General features: G+C 53.7%; 6 protein-coding genes across 6 annotated transcripts; 2 read left to right on the forward strand and 4 right to left on the reverse strand.

Annotated features, from left to right (window-relative positions):
• Positions 1–686: 686 nt before the first annotated feature.
• Positions 687–1,686, forward strand: M421DRAFT_418419 (uncharacterized protein). Its single transcript, XM_033591779.1, has one exon. It carries the CDS (start codon positions 1,148–1,150, stop codon positions 1,433–1,435), a length of 288 nt encoding a protein of 95 aa, XP_033451186.1. The 5' UTR covers positions 687–1,147; the 3' UTR covers positions 1,436–1,686.
• Positions 1,687–1,731: 45 nt separating this feature from the next.
• M421DRAFT_57284 (uncharacterized protein) lies at positions 1,732–2,734 on the reverse strand (the record flags this gene model as incomplete). Its single annotated transcript, XM_033595486.1, has 2 exons — positions 1,732–2,610; positions 2,660–2,734. The coding sequence occupies 2 exons, from the start codon at positions 2,732–2,734 to the stop codon at positions 1,732–1,734; spliced, it is 954 nt and encodes a 317-aa protein (XP_033451187.1).
• A 755-nt stretch (positions 2,735–3,489) lies between these two features.
• Positions 3,490–5,005, reverse strand: M421DRAFT_99502 (PAP2 domain-containing protein; the record flags this gene model as incomplete). The annotated part of the gene is made up of 4 exons (XM_033598762.1): positions 3,490–3,639; positions 3,670–4,217; positions 4,270–4,799; positions 4,929–5,005. The coding sequence occupies 4 exons, from the start codon at positions 5,003–5,005 to the stop codon at positions 3,490–3,492; spliced, it is 1,305 nt and encodes a 434-aa protein (XP_033451188.1).
• A 685-nt stretch (positions 5,006–5,690) lies between these two features.
• M421DRAFT_418422 (uncharacterized protein) lies at positions 5,691–6,580 on the forward strand. The gene has a single exon (XM_033591780.1). It carries the CDS (start codon positions 5,761–5,763, stop codon positions 6,430–6,432), a length of 672 nt encoding a protein of 223 aa, XP_033451189.1. The 5' UTR covers positions 5,691–5,760; the 3' UTR covers positions 6,433–6,580.
• Positions 6,581–6,850: 270 nt separating this feature from the next.
• Positions 6,851–9,210, reverse strand: M421DRAFT_418423 (pumilio domain-containing protein). Its single transcript, XM_033591781.1, has 3 exons — positions 8,820–9,210; positions 8,409–8,766; positions 6,851–8,361 (listed from the first exon to the last, which is right to left on the reverse strand). Exons 1-3 carry the CDS (start codon positions 9,175–9,177, stop codon positions 6,918–6,920), a joined length of 2,160 nt encoding a protein of 719 aa, XP_033451190.1. The 5' UTR covers positions 9,178–9,210; the 3' UTR covers positions 6,851–6,917.
• Positions 9,211–13,632: 4,422 nt separating this feature from the next.
• M421DRAFT_90721 (uncharacterized protein) lies at positions 13,633–15,131 on the reverse strand (the record flags this gene model as incomplete). The annotated part of the gene is made up of 3 exons (XM_033597883.1): positions 13,633–14,402; positions 14,454–15,009; positions 15,063–15,131. The coding sequence occupies 3 exons, from the start codon at positions 15,129–15,131 to the stop codon at positions 13,633–13,635; spliced, it is 1,395 nt and encodes a 464-aa protein (XP_033451191.1).
• Between the last annotated feature and the right edge of the window lie 1,148 nt (positions 15,132–16,279).

Here is a 16,279-nt window from a genome sequence, read left to right on the forward strand (position 1 = left end):
GATTGCCAAGATCCGCAATTAGTAAGCCCTGCGGAAGCATCTGTGACGTGAACTCGTGCTCCATGTTCTCAAGTAGGTGTCGCGTGGAGCTCAGGTGGTTGGTCACGCGTCGCCCTTCCAGGCAGGCAAGTCTCACATAGCGCGAGCACCAACGACCACTGCGCAATAACGCGCAACGCAGCAAGTAATGGTTCACGCGTGATAAAAAAGTGTTACTCTATCGCAATACTAGGGAAGTGGTTGGGACGTGCAGACGCGTAGGATCATGAACCTGGGGAAAGGCGGGTCACACTAGGCTCGTTCCTGCATGAAACTAGGCTCTACTCAGGGACCAAACAACACCTCCTCGCCCTGCAAAATATGAGGATTCAAATTCATGTAAGGCTCACTTCGCTCCCTTCGCTCAGTGGAACAGCGCTGATCAATCGCTTGATGTTGGCGCCGCGCTCGTACAAGGCAATGCTGCGAGATGTGATCTCAAGGCGTCCATGGCAAGACTGAGCATAAGTTTCATAAGTAACCACTACCTACGATGAGCTTCCGAGCTACTACCAAACCTGCAGATCCTGAGTCAGCACGATTTCCAGCGTAAGATCAAGTTGCGTGCTTCTTTGTTCTGCCTCGTGTACCTCCTGTTGATCACCAATGTAGCGGCTCTTCCTTCTGGCGTAATCGAAGAATTACCGCAACAAACTCTTCTGCGCATCTACAAGAGTGAGCTCTCAACATTCGTGGTCGTGGCTTGCTTATGAAATGTTGGATGGAGTGAAGATACAGAATAGAGAAGAATCCCGCTGACTTGCTGGACAGATCAGCCCTGCCAGGATGAGTTCTGCACCCAATTGTCAGATATCTTGCAGTTTACTCCTTCACGTCCATCACTCTGATAACAATTTTGGTATCAGCATGGTGATTGAAGTCCATCCACCAGGGACGATTGCATCTGACGGCCCCTGACAAGAGGCGGCGCTCTGGCTCTGACATCATGGTGCCAAGGCACTTCGTACCGGCCGAAGTCATCGCATTCGCACTTATTACATCCATTCTCACGAAATTCGAGGACAGTTACAATCTTGAAGCATTTGAGAATTTCGAAATCTGAAGAAATTGACGGGGTTCGGAAAGCAGCAGAGCACAGCACAACATCATGCCGCCCTTCCTTGAGACCTACAACCCCTCCGTCCTCTCCATCCCAGGCTACTTCGTCCTTGCCATGATACCCCACGACTGGGCCATAAATGTCGCCTCACAAGGCAGAATAAGCACATGGGACAATCGCAATCCGCGCAATACCGACATGAAAGCCAAGCTCAAAGCCCGCCTGCCGGCAGAGTCCTACGCCAAGTACGAGCGCCTGGAGGCCTGCCACGCAAACAGCATTGAGAGCTTCCCTCTGTTCTCAGCAGTCACTATGCTGGCAACGTTGCGGGGCTGAGGAAAGAGGACTTGATGAGCTTTGCGGGGTGGTTTTTGGCGACGAGGATAGCGTATATGCCTGTGTATGCGAGCCATGGACGCAGGAGCCGACGGCGCTGAGGACGGGGATCTGGTATGTGGGTGTTGGGCTGTGCTTATAGACGATTGTTCAGGCTGCGAAGGCTCTGGGAGGACGTGCATAGTTCCGTCACAGGTTTTAGTGATAGGAGTGTGTAAGATCAGTCGTCATATTTGAATTCGAAAGAGAATATCTGAGCACGAAGACAAGAGATTGCAGTGACCAAGCCGCTTCTCTTACTTTCGGAATAGACTGTTAGAGCTGCCAATCAATGGATTCGGCTGGAACTCCATATCGTTGTTCGCAAACAGCGGTGCAGTATCATCGTCAACCCTGCTCGGTGGCATTCTGGTCTCACCTCTGACGACCTCAATAGTACTGATGATTGGCATCACCAGTAGCAAGAGGGGAAGGAGCTGTCCATAGCTCCAAGATTTCTCGCTTGGACCCTGAAGATTCAGCGCTTTCGGCGGGCTGCCAAACGCCTGCGACTCCATGATTACACGGACCGTGGCACCGACACCCATGACCAGGAGCGCGACCAGACCTACGACTTGAACGGACTTGAGCCATGCAGGGTTGGCGCGGTTGTGCAAGTACCAGGTCGACAAGATAAAGACGATAACCTGGGCAGCAATGATGGCGATGGTTCCGGCGATACTAAGCGCAGCATTGGACGAGTGGCCACGACTCCCCACTTCCCAGACGCAGGCGATCGGAAGTCGAGGCTCCAAGTTCTTCATAACAGATTGGAGGATGAAGATTCCGGACAGAATGCCGAGGAACAAGTTGACGAGCATGAAGAACTGTCTAAGCCATCGCAGCACCCAGTCACGCTTGAAGTCGTTCACAAGGGCGAGGAGCGTTGCGAGGTTCGTTGCAGTGGAGAGAAGCGATAGGAGCCAGATGATGAAGAAGTGGTAGGGTACCATGTACCGCATCTTTGCGAGACCGATCGACTGGATGCCAATACCGGTGACGATCTGCTGATCCGAGAATGACTGTAGTAGCTTGCGGCATACTGGCGCTGACGTTGACTTGCGCAGACCTAAGAGAATGATGATAGCGCTGAGGAACAAGGAGATGAAGTTGGTGATTATGAACGAGAGCAAGGTCTGGGGGGCTGTTAGCATGTCATTTTGCACTCAATTAAAGTTGGCTTACGCCTGCACCCGCGACTCCCGCATCAGTCTGCACATGATCCGGAATGTCCGAGCAGTTGGTCGCAACGTCGAACATTGTTCACTCAAGCGTTGTGAGATCGCATGCGAAGAAAGGAATGCAGTTCAAGTGTATCGTGGGTGGAAGGAGTGTTGCGGTCGCAGACGTGGCAAAGACGATGAAAGGGTGATTGTGAGTGAATGTGAAAGGAAGGAGTGTTGCGGTCGCAGACGTGGCAAAGACGATGAAAGGGTGATTGTGAGTGAATGTGAAAGGAAGGAGTGCACAGCCTCTCTATGAAGTCATCGGCAAAGACCTCACATCTAATTTAAGGCGTGTGCATTGCTCGCCATATCCTGCAAGGCAAGGATCGTGCAAGTTGTCACGCAAAACAAGGGGGTGAATTGCTGATCAATAGATCGGCATTGGCCAGCAGTAGTGGACCCTGAAGTGTTGCCGACAACCGTAGGCGCAGCGCGTCAATCTGCAACACAGCGAAACGCGCTACCTACCCACTTAGAGAGCGAAGACGCTGTCTTGTGTCAATAGTCAAGAATTCTTTAAGATGCGCAAACCTCTTTGTGTGCTGTGCTGTCCTCTGTCGAGTGATTAGCCGGTCTCTTCAGCAGTCGTTACCACGAGCAAGGATCGTCTTTCACAGTGAAGGATGCTGCGCAGAGCACATGGATGATGTTTGAATGCAATCGTTACGATATTACACATTATCAATCTTCTGTACAATAATATCGAGCACTCGCCGAGGGAATAGTGATATCGTGCTTTTCGGCTGGCAAAGTTCCAATCTTGCAACGATCGACTACTATTGGAGCAACCTAAATGGCGTGCGAATCCTGAGCACGCACATCTCCAACATGAGGCACATATATGGGCTCATCTGATGTTGTGGCATCATTCTGCCTCATACCATCCTGCCTCTCCATCTCAATAATGCCATCCTGGCTAGTTGCCTCTCCTGCATAGCCCTGGTGATGTCCACCCTTCATGCCTGCAACATTACTTTGCGTCTCGCTCTTTCCCTGGCGACTCCATCCTTCGGTGCCGACATAACTGCCAACACCAACACCAATGCCCCAGGCGCGACCATAGCTCCTTGGTCCCCAGGCCCAGCCGGCTCCGCGTGTGACGGGAAGGTGGTACCAGCGGAACGAGAACCATGCGGTCGTGATACCGATGAAGCTGCCAAAGAGCAAGTCGAAACCAAAGTGCCTGAAATCTGTGAAGCGAGTGCTCGCGACGTAGATTGCGGTTCCAACTGGTGTCAAGATTAGAACGAGAGTATAGACAGGTGGCGCGGCCGATTGATAGCGGATAGGTACTACGTTATCGTTCTCATTGTAATCGGGAGCTGAGAGTGGTGCCTCATGCTTGTGAACCGGAAGGAGTGATCGACTAGTCGAGGCGCGCTTCCTGAGGTTCGACGGTGTGACAGCGGAGGTGTATGCTGGGTTCGTGGAGAAGGGCCGCGGTGCAAGGAACGGAATCGCGATGGAGAACTTGGACGCAAGGAACAAGGTCAAGTAGAGCAGACCTGCCCAGGAGACTTGGGCAACATTAGCGAGCGCAAAAGAAGTGCGAGAAGACCATGAACGTACAGCTGGCGTGACCGCTGGGGAACGACTTGAATCCATCTTTCATGATGGCCTCATCCGTGTTGGTACATATAGCATCCGTGACCATGACCCACGCCGGGTTGAAGTCAACCGCGGTGTCTTGGCCTACGTAGTTGGTGATGGCTGCGGTTCCGAGTCGGCTCAAATTTGGTTTGCAGCGGGAGAGGAGGTCAGGCCGCGGCTTTCCGAACAACAACTTCATGCCCTGGGTGACCAGAAAGGCCGTCGCGAGCGACAGCGCAAGACCCATCCAGCCTGTGTTCCATTCCCAAAGCTTCCTCCTCCAAACGAGCGACTTCGGTGTGCCGCGGCTGGCTGTTGGGCCTGGGACAAAAATAATGCAGACTAGGAAGATGATGGCGGCTGGGATAACGAGAGCGATCACGACCAAGAGCCATGTTGGGATGGTCTCATGGTTCTCGAAGGGGTACGATATGTCGAGGTTGACAAGGGAAAATGGTCGCTTGTAGGGTGTCAAAAACTCCCATCCTGCACCAACGGCGGCGATAGCTCTGCGCAAATGTCAGTCACGGTCCCCGAAAACTCAACATTTGTGCATGCGCATCTGCTCCGTGGCTTTGTGGCGGTGTGATCAAGGATATAGCGTGCGACAAAACATGTGCATGCGACAGTTGACGTACATGATGCATATCCAATCGAAGATGTATGACAATACCAACCGTACTGACGGTACACTGAGACCTCTGAAGTTCGGCATGACAGCAGAGTGTGCTGTGCAACGGTAGGTAACAAAGAAAGCGTCGAAGGACAGGAACGAGATGAGCGCGTAAAGGGTCCCAAGACACTTAAAGAGATGAGCGCATAGGGCTTGACCAAGCGCAACAAGCCTTAAAGGGCCGACCCGGTATTACGCTTTGTGGTAGACACTTGGGACGGTTATCGAAGTCGCGCAGCGAGATTGATCGCCTGCCAGATCAAGAAGTGGTATTACAAAGACGGTAATTTCGAAGTCTGGCTTTGTCCAGGGTGGCAATACGGCGAGGTGTCAGCGACTGATGAAGGCCACACGACCACCGCCAAGCACGCATATTACGCCCGGCTGAGGCTGTGTGCCTAGAAGACCCGTGTGGTGATGGGCGCCGCTGGGCACGTCTCAGCTGCTAGCCCGCCCCGATGGCGTTGCACAGGCGCAACAAGAGCTGAGCGCTGCGTCGTGAGGCGTGGATGCTGCGCAACTTTTGGACACTTTCTGAAGCCGAGGGAGGTGTAGATATCCGCAGCGCATGTCCATCTTCTTCATGGTGAACAAGACGGGGTGATCGACGATCGGCCCCGGGAAGCGATGGCGGGGCTGGGCGCTGCAGGACGCAGGCCATTATTGGGCGCTTTCGCGACGTCATTTTCAAAAAGTTGAGCGCGGGCTTGTGAATGTGCGACGCACCCGCAGCAGCAAGCAATACGGAGACCGAGTGCGAATACGCCATACTAAATTCTACCTACAACATACGCAATATGGCGCTCCCTACACCAACTATCGATCTCCTGCTGAATCTCATCGACACGCGGCCACAATCCATCCTGCAGACCCTTGAGCAGCACCCTCAGCTTGCCTCAGCCCGCGATGCACACGGCTACTCGCTCGTCCACGCTGCCGCCTCCTACAATCAGCTGAATGTCCTGCGCCAGCTGGTCCAAAAGTACTCTGTTGACGTCGACATCCTCGATGAGGATGGCGAGACCGCACTGTTTGCGACAGAAAACGCCGAAGTCGCAAAATGTCTGGTCGAGGAGCTGAGTGCCAGTGTGAACACAAGGAATAGCGAGGGCAAGACAGCAGAGGAGAAGATCGGTGAGGAGGAGGGCGAGGGCCACGAGGTATATCAGTATTTGAGGAGTCGAAGGACAGGTGGTGAGCCTGTGGCCGCTGGTGTTGTTGAGACAGACGGTGTGCACCCTCCTCCGCCGCTGCCCAACGGCGTGCAGATCAACATGGGCACAATGGCAGAAGATGCTGTTGGAGAGGCACCAGACCCAGAGATTCGGAGGAGGATTGATGAGCTGGCGGCCAGAGAGGACTTTCAGACTCCGGAGGTGCAGCAGCAGTTGAGGGAGCTTATTCAAGAGGTCGTTGGGGGGATGGGAGCGGACCAGGGAGAGCGAAATGTCAGGCAGAGGACCAATTGAAAGCGGTGCAAATCGTTGCACGCATCAAGGACAACGCTTGCCAATCACGCTGGCGATATGGAAGACAGAAGAAGCCCTTGCATGGCTGGGCGGCTGGCTTTCAGGTAGCAAGAAGAGTTGGCTGCAGGCATATTTCTGAAAATGTGGGCGGTGATCGGTGATCGCCTGATGAGCCTTCTGGTGGCTACAGCAATTCTGATATTGTAGTCAACTTTTTATGATACTCGACAGGCTGGTGGGTTCCAAACATTACCAGCTTGCTGCCATGGGAACACAACTTTTTACTGGAAGTCTGGAACTGTGCATAGCCAGTCGTTGCGGAACGAGGACCTGAGCTCTAGTTCGAGCTTGATGCGATGCTACGACTAAACACTTATGACGGTTTCGAGAAAGCAACGAGGCATGTTGGGACGGAGAATTAGAGGGTATCATAAATTGATGCTTTTGACCTGCCAACAACTCCACTAATGCCAAATGCCTGACATCTACAACTTCTCGAGCAGAATTCTCGCACCAGCATTCCCCCTTGGCGCGTCATCCTTCTTGACGCCCTTCTTGCCCTTCTTCGCTTTAGCGTCGTCCTTGCTCTTTGCTGGCCCGGCAGCGGCCTCAAGCTTCTTCTTGTCCTTCTTCAGCGCCTTCAACACCTCGCTCTTCTTCTCGAAGCCCTCGGCCTCGGTCAGAGCGACGACAACGAATGAACCCTCGCCTGTCGCCCAGTCGATGACGCTGCCCTTGATCTCCGCCCACAACATGTCTGCAAATCCGAGCGCGGGTGTGACGGGCACAACCTTCTTAGTCACGGGATCGTACTTGCCTCCTTGCACAAGCGTCTTCAGCATATTCTTGCCATGACTTGTGGCCTTGTTATCTCCCGCGCTCGCAGGCAAAGAAGCATCGAGAATCGATTGCGAAAGGCGCGCAACCTCCGCGAGCGCCTCTTTGCGCGTCGCAGGCTCAATCTCAGGTGCGCCGACGAGGATCTCGCCCATAAATTGCAGACCGAATGTGAAGGATGCGAAGTCTGCGGCGCGCGCGGTGATGGCGTTGAGCAGGGGCGCTTCGATGCTCTTTGTGACTTCCTGCAGACGAGTGTTGGGGTCCTTCTTCGAGGTCTTTTGGCGGATGGTGTAAATTTCCGTCAGGCGCTCGCGAGTGTTGTCGTCAAGGAACCATTTGGCGTCAGCGGCGAAGGGGTACAGGAGCACGGTGCGGGCGCGGGCGTCGTTGCAAAGGTTGAGAACCTTCTCGGGGAGGGCGTCATTGCCGGGCAGCAACTCGCTGTATATCGACTTCGAGGACAGCTTGGTGTCATCGGTGACGGCCAGGGCGGCGAGGAGAACGTGGTGGGCGTGCTGATCGAATGCCATAACCTCGATTGTGTCCTTGTACGGTCGCAGAAAGAGCTTGCGGTCCTTCGCTGTACCGTATGCGAAGCAGAGCGATACCAGTCGCGAGCCAGACTTTGTAAATGCCAAGTTCTTCATCAAATCCACGTTGTCAGCCTCCTCTCCCTCCTTGAGTGTCGGGTCGGGCTTGAGATGCTCGAGGAAATCGTTCGCTTGCTCTGTGCCAGGTTCGCAAACCAGGAAGTACTGCAGCATCGCGTCGTGCAGCATGGTGAAGCCATTGAGCTTCTTCTGGATGAGCGAGTTGATCTGGTTTTCCAGGTAGTCCATGATAGGTTTCCTCTTCTCTGGTGATTCCTCAAGAATGGTTACGAGATCTGCGCTCTGTGTGCCTTCTGGTCCAAGGCCTTTGATGGAGAATTCTGCACCATACCATTCACGAAGAAGTCGATTCTTCTGCTCTGGTGTTGCGACTGCTCTGTAGATATCGTCCAGGATCCACGCTGCCTCAGGATGGTTGATCATACGCTTGACGTGGCCGTAGAACTCGGTGATGATAAGGTCGCGGATCTCCGGGTCACTGTACCTTTGTCAGTCTGCATCTTAAACCAGTTCCAGCATGCTTACCCCTTCTCGACCAGCTTGGCGATCAAAAACTTCGAGTATTTGCCCTCAGACAGCACCTTGAACTCGCCCTTCAGCTCGCGCGCAATCATCCTTCTCTGTTCCATTGTCGAGTACTTGATCGCAGTCTGGACGACACGCACGGAGTCGTGCTTGAAGACGAAGTCCTTAACGCGGCCTGTGATGATCTCAAACAGCTCCTTGACAAGCTCTTTTCTCTCATCTTTCTCGATGTGTGACTTCAGCCGCAGCTTCTCCCACAGCTTCTTGGATCGCTCAATAACGTCGGCATTAGGCTTGGCGTTCTTGCGCTCCTTTGCGAGAGCCTTCTGTTTCTGGTGTGCTTCGCGAGAGTTGCTGGCTAGAGACTTGTCAGTCGAGGCCCAGTCATATATAGCGACTGTAGGTTCTTACCATGCATGTCGGCAAGCTTGGAAGAAATTTCCTTTGGTGTCTCATACTTGGACTTCTTCTTCTTCTCTGTGGGCTCGTCCTCCGCCTTGCGCTTCGAAGTCTTTGCCTTAGGCTGTTCTTCGGAATCGCTGTCGGCCATCTCGACGTCTGGGTTCGCGGAGAAACCGTTGTAGCCGTTTCCCTGTTCGCTGGTGTCCGACTCTGGGAGGTTGTCGGCGACCTTCTTGCTCTTCTTTGCAGGCTTCGCGGACTTCACAGCATGCTTCATGTCGCTCTTCGAGGATTTCTTCTCCGGCTTGTCCTTTTTCGTTTTCACCGGCGCATCAGCTGCCGCGGACTTAGTCTTGATTCCAGCCATTGTGCTGCGTTATCGTAGTTTCGCGGTTGCAAAGCTCACACTCCAAGCATCGAACTTTTCCAGCCCGACTAGCGACTTTTCTGCCCATGACCTTCACCGCTTGCCTCTTTCGGCTGCACTAGTGCGCGCGTCATGGGTTCCCATCTGCCAACCACCATCAACCTCTAGCCCTCCGTTTGGTTTTCCTCTTCTTAGAACATTAGGTAACATAGTCTTTAGGTACACTTACTTGTGTTTTAGGTACGGTCGTCCCAAAATCGGGTGCCTGCCCTACTTCGCCGCAAGACCTAGCTTTAGCCTTGCATGGTCGATATCTAGCAGCAAGCCTCATCAACATCATCCGCCAAGCGACAATGGAGAACGTACCGCGTACCCCTCTTGATTGCCAGAGTCCCGAGCTCATAGCTCATCGAAAGTCCTCAATCTGTGGAACGAGACGGTGACAATGGACTGACAGCGCCGACTCACCAACGTCCAGCTACGCGGTTGCCAACGATATTCCATTACACCAACGACCGGGGAAGACGCTGAGATCGGGCGTCGTGTCGTCCGCTTCAAGACGCGATGGACTTTCTCCCCGAGAAGACATTGCATTTCACAGTCCATACCGGTGTTCCACGAATGATAATCTCGCTTGAGGACACACCTGTCATTAAGGCTTCCCTTCAACTGACTGGAATGTCCGCTGACTTGATCTGTGAGAATCGCGTCCTATTGTATAGAACTGTTGCTTGGAGAATATGCTAATTTGATGATTGGTCTAGGATCAGCTCCAGCAAGTTCTCAGCGCTCCTTCGTCATAAGGCTGCACAATGACCCTGAATTACAATAACAGTTTGAACTTCGGCTCAGTCCCTCAGCTCCGGCTTCGAAACCTGCTGCGAGAAAGTCAACGCCTGCTGGCGGTCACTCCACACTCGCTGCAAGTAAGTCCTACCTGCCGGTGGTGGCTCTACTCCCGCAGTGGGGATTGGTTCACCAGCTGGTGGTAATCCCACGCCAGCTGCTAGCAAATCCACACCTGCAGCTGGACAGTCTCCTGGAAAAGGCCCTCGCAAAATCATTTTCAAAGCACATCACTGATTCACTCGACAGATACCCACTTGTATCCCTCCCAACACCGGGCCAGTTTTCGGCCGGCAGCTCTTTCAGGATTTCAATATCTCAACCCGCACTACGTCCCCTGCAAGACAAGCTAATGTTGCGGGAAACACCTCTGCTTCCGCATATGATGGACAGGGAAGTAGAAAGCCATCTGCTTCTAGCGGTGTCATATCGGCAAGCTCCAGCCTAATAGTCAAGGACGAATGTCGGTATGACAGCAACAAGATTGGTCAGAAAGGTCACGGCAGGAGCCAAGGTGGTCGTTACAGACAAGGTGGTCGTCACGGACAAAATGCTGGTCACGAGTAAGGTGGAAACAACCAGGGTGGAGTTCAGTAGCAGACCTCAGACTCCAGTGACCAGAAATCTCAGGGTGACTCCAGCTCGAAGGGCTCTGAGTTGGAGATGCGCTTAACATTCAAGCAGTTGCGGTTTCTACTTGATACAAAGGACACGTTGGGATGCCAGCGGGCTGCTATAAAAGACGGCGAGCCATTTCTTTGGTCTACACGACTTCTGTAGTCAATCTCAAACCCCCCAGCGTAACTAGCTGCTTGTTGTATCATTTTGGCAGCTTATAATTCGTTTCTTACTTCCCACTTCATTGACTTCCTTTGTGGTTAACTCGGCTAATTGTGCTTCCATCCTTTCTTAGTCACCTGACCTGTTCGAGTGTCTTCGATGAGTGTGGGCAAATGGGCATGATGCACCAGTCTTCAGGTCTCTTTGTTCAGACATGCAGGACTCGTACCCTGGTCAAAATCAATCCCCGTAGGAGGTCACCAGTATGATCAAACGCGACATCTTACTACATACTAGCAATGATCGTTCCAATCGATTCAATCTACATCCAGGAAATGGTGCCAACATTCTTGGGATGACGGGTCAATTGCTGTTGCAATCTTTTCAGACTATTCGTGGGCCCAATACCAGATCTCGCATACCCTGGTCCATGGTCTCGCTTGCACGCAAATTATCATCATCCTTACCATGCCCACAGGTGTCTATACTCCCTCATTGTTGTCTTTCTCGTCATCGGCATACTGGACGAGAATGCACAGCGATTGCCTGCGTGATCTCATCGAACTGAGCGCGATCTCCTCGGACTGCAGTCACGATACGCTTGCGTGACATGATAAAGATGATGAAGTACTGGTAATCGACCCACTTGCACCTGCTATGCAGGCCTACTCGCCCTGACCCTCGACGCAATGCAGATGCAAGCATGACAGTACCTTCTCAACAAACCCTGCCTCACCTTGAACCTCAGCACCTCGCTTCGATGATGCATGTACCCCGCTTTTGCCTCTTCCATGCTCAAGATGCGCAGGCTGTGCAGGCATAGATGCTACCTTGCTCGAATAGTTACAGAGACGCAAGCCTCGTTGGCGCAGGGCGTGCCAGAGGCCTTGCTTGTCGTGATGAGATCATGCCAATGTCGGATTGTGCACTTGCCCCCATTGACTACACGTCGGTACATGTCTTTGTACAAGGTTCTACGTATGCATGCATACGACATCCAGGCCTTAACACAGACTGTAAAGGATCGCACTGTCTGCGCAAGATTGAGCAAGGCCCAGCTTACTCGCCACTTCTAGACATGAAATTGTCTCTGTTGTGGACCAAGAAATACATGCCCAGCTTCCTCCTCGTACCGAAGATCATATGTACACAGTCGGTAGTGATACATGCATCGGTGAGCAAGGCTGCACCCCAGCTCGCTGACGGCTCTCTTTGGATAGAAGCCCTCGCTTCAGATCCAAGCAGGCTTCGCCTCACACAAGCAAAAACGGGTGTAAGCACGCGGACGCCCAGACTGCCACAAAACCTAGTCGACCTTACTATGTACACTTGCCGCACGTGTGTTGTGTAGAACCCTGCTGACGCCTGCAGTCTGGATGCTTCGCCAAGCGGCCTCGTCCTCGATGATTTGCTTCAATCCAATCTCCACGCTAAACGCGCCGCGTCTGGGCAGCAAACCATCGATAGTGAGTAGGAAAGGCCTGGAGGACTGGCGCCACAGGGTCTGATCACAGTCCGCATTAAGGATGCATGCGGCAGAGAAAAATAATTCCAGAAGCAGAGCGCTAGGCGAACGTGTGTATCGATTGTTGATGTGGCCTGAGAAACAGTCAGTCTTGGCCGCAAGTGTGGAGATGTTGAGATTGAGTCGCGGTCGTGGCCCAGCGACTTGTGCCTCGCGTGCCTTGCCGTGGCTTCCACAGCATGCCGCCTGTGCCTTGCTTCGAAAGCGGCCTTTCCTTCCCGTGTCAGGAACGGGATCACGCCTCAGCCTCCTCTTCGCTGTTCGCCGGAGTGCGAGCTTCGCACGTCAATCTGCTAGCAAAGCACGGCAGTAACGCAGTCATGTTGCACCCTCAGGCTGTGCACTCCCCCATGCGATCAACGAATGGAAAAGTATGCAACATCTTTCTTCCCCAATAGCGTGCCCTATAGCTTCCTGTAAGCACCGCTGGCTAAAGAGCGATTGACGCCTCCAGGAACGCGCACGTCCTCATCAACTTTAAGTGGCCGAAAAGTCTGGCGTGTGCGATTGATTCGTGGCAAGCCCACACCGTCGACGGCTCAGTAGCAGTTTTCACAAGTGCTGACTTGACCCATGGAACCGCTCTGACACCGGTCAGATTCTAACAGGCCCTGTCACCAATGAGCGCAGAACCTTATTTCTGCTTCGCTACTTGGTAATTTTGCCGACATCAACACACAGAAGTGCGAGTGCGGAAACAACGAGTACCAAGTGGGTTCATGTTAGCTTGTCCGTGGCACTGTGAGTGTGTTTTCAGGTACAATAGGAGAACTTAAAATTCTGTTTTCAGGTTTGTGCACGACATTGCAGGTCACTGTTAATGTGAAATCTGGTGTTGCATATTGGAGGCTGGCAAGTTCGCACTTGCAGTGGGAGAGCGGTGTAGGCAGGCAGATATGTGATGTTCATTCTTGAGTGCCGATGATGGGACGGCTATGTACTCATCATTATATCATCAATTAAACCATTGTATGCTCTAAAACGCCGTAGATGATGGGTGGAAGCAGCCTCTGTGCTCCTTTTGTGCAGCAGTCCAGTGCGCGGTCGTTGGCATTGATGGCCTTGCCAACATACATGCAATCAGTCAGAAGTCCCCAAGATACAGTTGGTACACGATGAAAGACGCTCAGAAATTCCTATGCAGCGATAGGTGCCAACGCGTTCTGAGGTCTAGCGCATAATGTCGATCCGTGAAGGTGATACAGGCCAGTAAGGAAGACCCAAGACGGCGGTCGCGACGTGTTCGCGATGATCCAACGCCATGGGATGTGCCAAGATAGAAGCGTTTCGTCAACGCAAGGGATTTAGACCTGCTCGGTGAAAGCAGACTTCCTTGATTCTCCAGACGAGCGGCGTTTCTTCTGGAGCTTCCTTCCTGTGGACTGTCTCCTCTCGCCCTTGTCGGTCATCTCCATCTCTTCGGGGGCTGGGGGGGCAAATGTGCCTGGCTTCAGCACTTGAAAGCCAGAGTTGACGCTGCGGAGTACCTGAGAATCGGGGCGCTGGTTGTTTTGCATTGTCTGAACTTCGTACGGGACCTCGTCGTAGGATGGCTGGTGCTGGGGACCGCGGACTTGGTATGTGTCGGGGTAGTAGGGAGCGTTCGGTGCATACGACTCCTGAAGGGGGACACCCTGTTGGCTAATCCGGTACTGATTCTGTTCCTGAGGTTGCGAGGCGGGGACATGGCTGGATGCGTAGCCGGCGGCTTCTTCTTGCGGGTCGACGATAGGAGGCAGAGGAGGAGAAGGAGTCTTCTGAGGCATGAAATAGTTAACACCATTGTGCGTAGCAACCTGGTTGTCCGCAACGCTGGCCCACTCGCCGCTATTACCTGGTTTGCGGACTCGCGGTGTGAGCTGTCCAGTCTCAGCGACGTGGGACATGCGGTGGGTCTGGAGGAGGTCGAGGTCGGTGCGGGGGTCAATGGGACTCAGGCCGGATGAAGGCCTCATGTATGCTGTCTCGTATGCTCGCACGTCTTGACCAACGGCCATGTAATCAGACTCGTCGCTGGTGCGGCGGCTGGACTTCTTCGAAGAGCCGCTGGACTCGCCGAATTGGCCATTGCGGGCTGTGAGAACGTTAGTGTGAGGTCGAGCGACACATCAGTTGCAAATCTTACGAGAAGGAGGTCCTGAGCGGCCTTGCTCGAGGTTCGCCGGAGTGGTAGAGTTGCGGCCAAAGTTAGACTGGCTGTAGCGAGAAGACGAAGGTCCAGGGCGAGTCTGGTGACCCTGGTTGGGCGGCGATCCTGAGCGGGAGTCGTTGGTGGGCAGTCTCTCAGCAGAAACGGCGCGGTCGAATGAGCTGGGTGCGGCGGAGCTACCACGACTCGAGGCGTACGACATCTGAGGGAGTTCAAGAGCTGAGTTGTTAAAGCTGCGAGGTAGCCTGTTCTCGGAGACGATCGAAGCACGGCTGCTGCCAACGGGTGTGTTGGAGCGCGAAATCCAGACACCGTCAATCTCAATTCCGCTCTCAATGGCGCGGACACCGAATGGGATCTCGTCCTTCATCTCGTCTGCTTGAACCAGCTGCACGGGCTGCGACTCGAGCATCTCCGGCGTCGCGGCCTGCTTGCCCTTGTCGACCTTGCTGTACTTGCGAATCTTGCTGCGGTCGTACCAAAGCTTGAGGAGACCCAGGAATATTGTGACCACGATTCCGCAAGCAAGTACCTGGATGATGTCAGCGATTGGTCGCTTTGTCGCTTGCTAGCGCAGCCACTCACAAAGGTCATTTTCTGCCACAATGCCCAAGAATTGAAGAACTCATTATTGTCTGATTGTCCGAAAGCCATATCGGCGGTTGTAGTAATGGGAGATTAGGTGTTCAGGGTAAGAATAGCGGGTGGTCGCACTTGTAAACAAGATCTGCGAGATCCAGGAAGGTGCAACGACACGTTGATGCTCGGCAGGAACAACACTAGTAACAAAGCACCAAACAAGGGAAGATGCGAGACAACGATGGCCCAGTTGGAATGGTGATGAGGCTGGCAGATTCCTCAATCGAAGTTGGCGACAAACGTCAAAGAGTCTTGGTTCGTGACGGTGCGGGTGGGTCGAGAGATGTCCAACCTGGTCCTACGGGGCCGGATCTAAACAATGTCCAGGCAGCGAGGGAAGAGGATCCAGGAGAGCGAGCGTGGGAGGACGGATGAGGTTGTTCAGGCCACGCTGGGTTACAACGCGGGGTTTTGAGGTCGACCCTTGGGAAAGCAGCGGTAGTGGAAACGAGTGTGGAACGTCCAGTCGGCGAGCGAGGGAACGGGTGTCACTAGTGAATCATACAGGATGTACAAACAACCAGGTAGCAGCACGCAGAGACCTCGTGCACGTCTTGTGGCTCGTGAGTGGTGACTTCCAAGAGCAGTTCCGGGGGTCGTCGGTGAGGGTTGGGATGGAGGTCGGTCACAGCGAGCGCGAGAGTATGGGGAGCAGTGAGTTATATTGCGCGCAGGCTGGTGCAGCAGAGCAGGAGATCCGCGCCTAACTAGGACCCACCGCCGGTGCGCAGGAAACGACGGAACTTTGCTGTGGAGGGAAAGATTCTGCCATCCTTGCGCTCCCAAGGCGCGCTCCTTCGTGCCATGCCTGCATCCCGTCTGCTGGCTTCGCGCCACCGCCAGAGCGGCAGGGGCTTGTGCTTGTGACAGGGGTAAATGCATGCATTGGTGACGGCGAGACGGCAAAACTCGCACCCCGAAATAGAAAGTGACGATGGCGCGTGTGTTTGGAACGTCTAAAGACTGTGGATCGGCGCGGTGGGCGTCGAGGAATACGGGCCCAAGTCGCAGTGCGTGGGGCAATGACTGGCCAGTAATGTGACCCCAGCCGAGCAGCAATGTTGGCCTCGCGAGCGCCGTGTGACACGCATTCTCAGCGCGTGTACTGCCGTCACGACCGCGACAACTGCGTTTTGCTGGAGGCTGATGGCAGCCGAAGCAAT

This window comes from Didymella exigua, assembly GCF_010094145.1.
Source record: "Didymella exigua CBS 183.55 unplaced genomic scaffold M421scaffold_7, whole genome shotgun sequence".
Classification (NCBI taxonomy): Eukaryota; Fungi; Ascomycota; class Dothideomycetes; order Pleosporales; family Didymellaceae; genus Didymella; species Didymella exigua.

Excerpts from the sequence above, each read along its gene's own strand:
- M421DRAFT_418423 (XM_033591781.1), bottom strand. The coding sequence starts at position 9,177 with ATGGCTGGAATCAAGACTAAGTCCGCGGCAGCTGATGCGCCGGTGAAA. Across the intron at positions 8,767-8,819 it reads CAAGCTTGCCGACATGCATG|CCAGCAACTCTCGCGAAGCA; the intron begins GTAAGAACCTAC and ends ACAAGTCTCTAG. Across the intron at positions 8,362-8,408 it reads GCCAAGCTGGTCGAGAAGGG|TGACCCGGAGATCCGCGACC; the intron begins GTAAGCATGCTG and ends ACAAAGGTACAG.
- M421DRAFT_418422 (XM_033591780.1), top strand. The coding sequence starts at position 5,761 with ATGGCGCTCCCTACACCAACTATCGATCTCCTGCTGAATCTCATCGAC.
- M421DRAFT_418419 (XM_033591779.1), top strand. The coding sequence starts at position 1,148 with ATGCCGCCCTTCCTTGAGACCTACAACCCCTCCGTCCTCTCCATCCCA.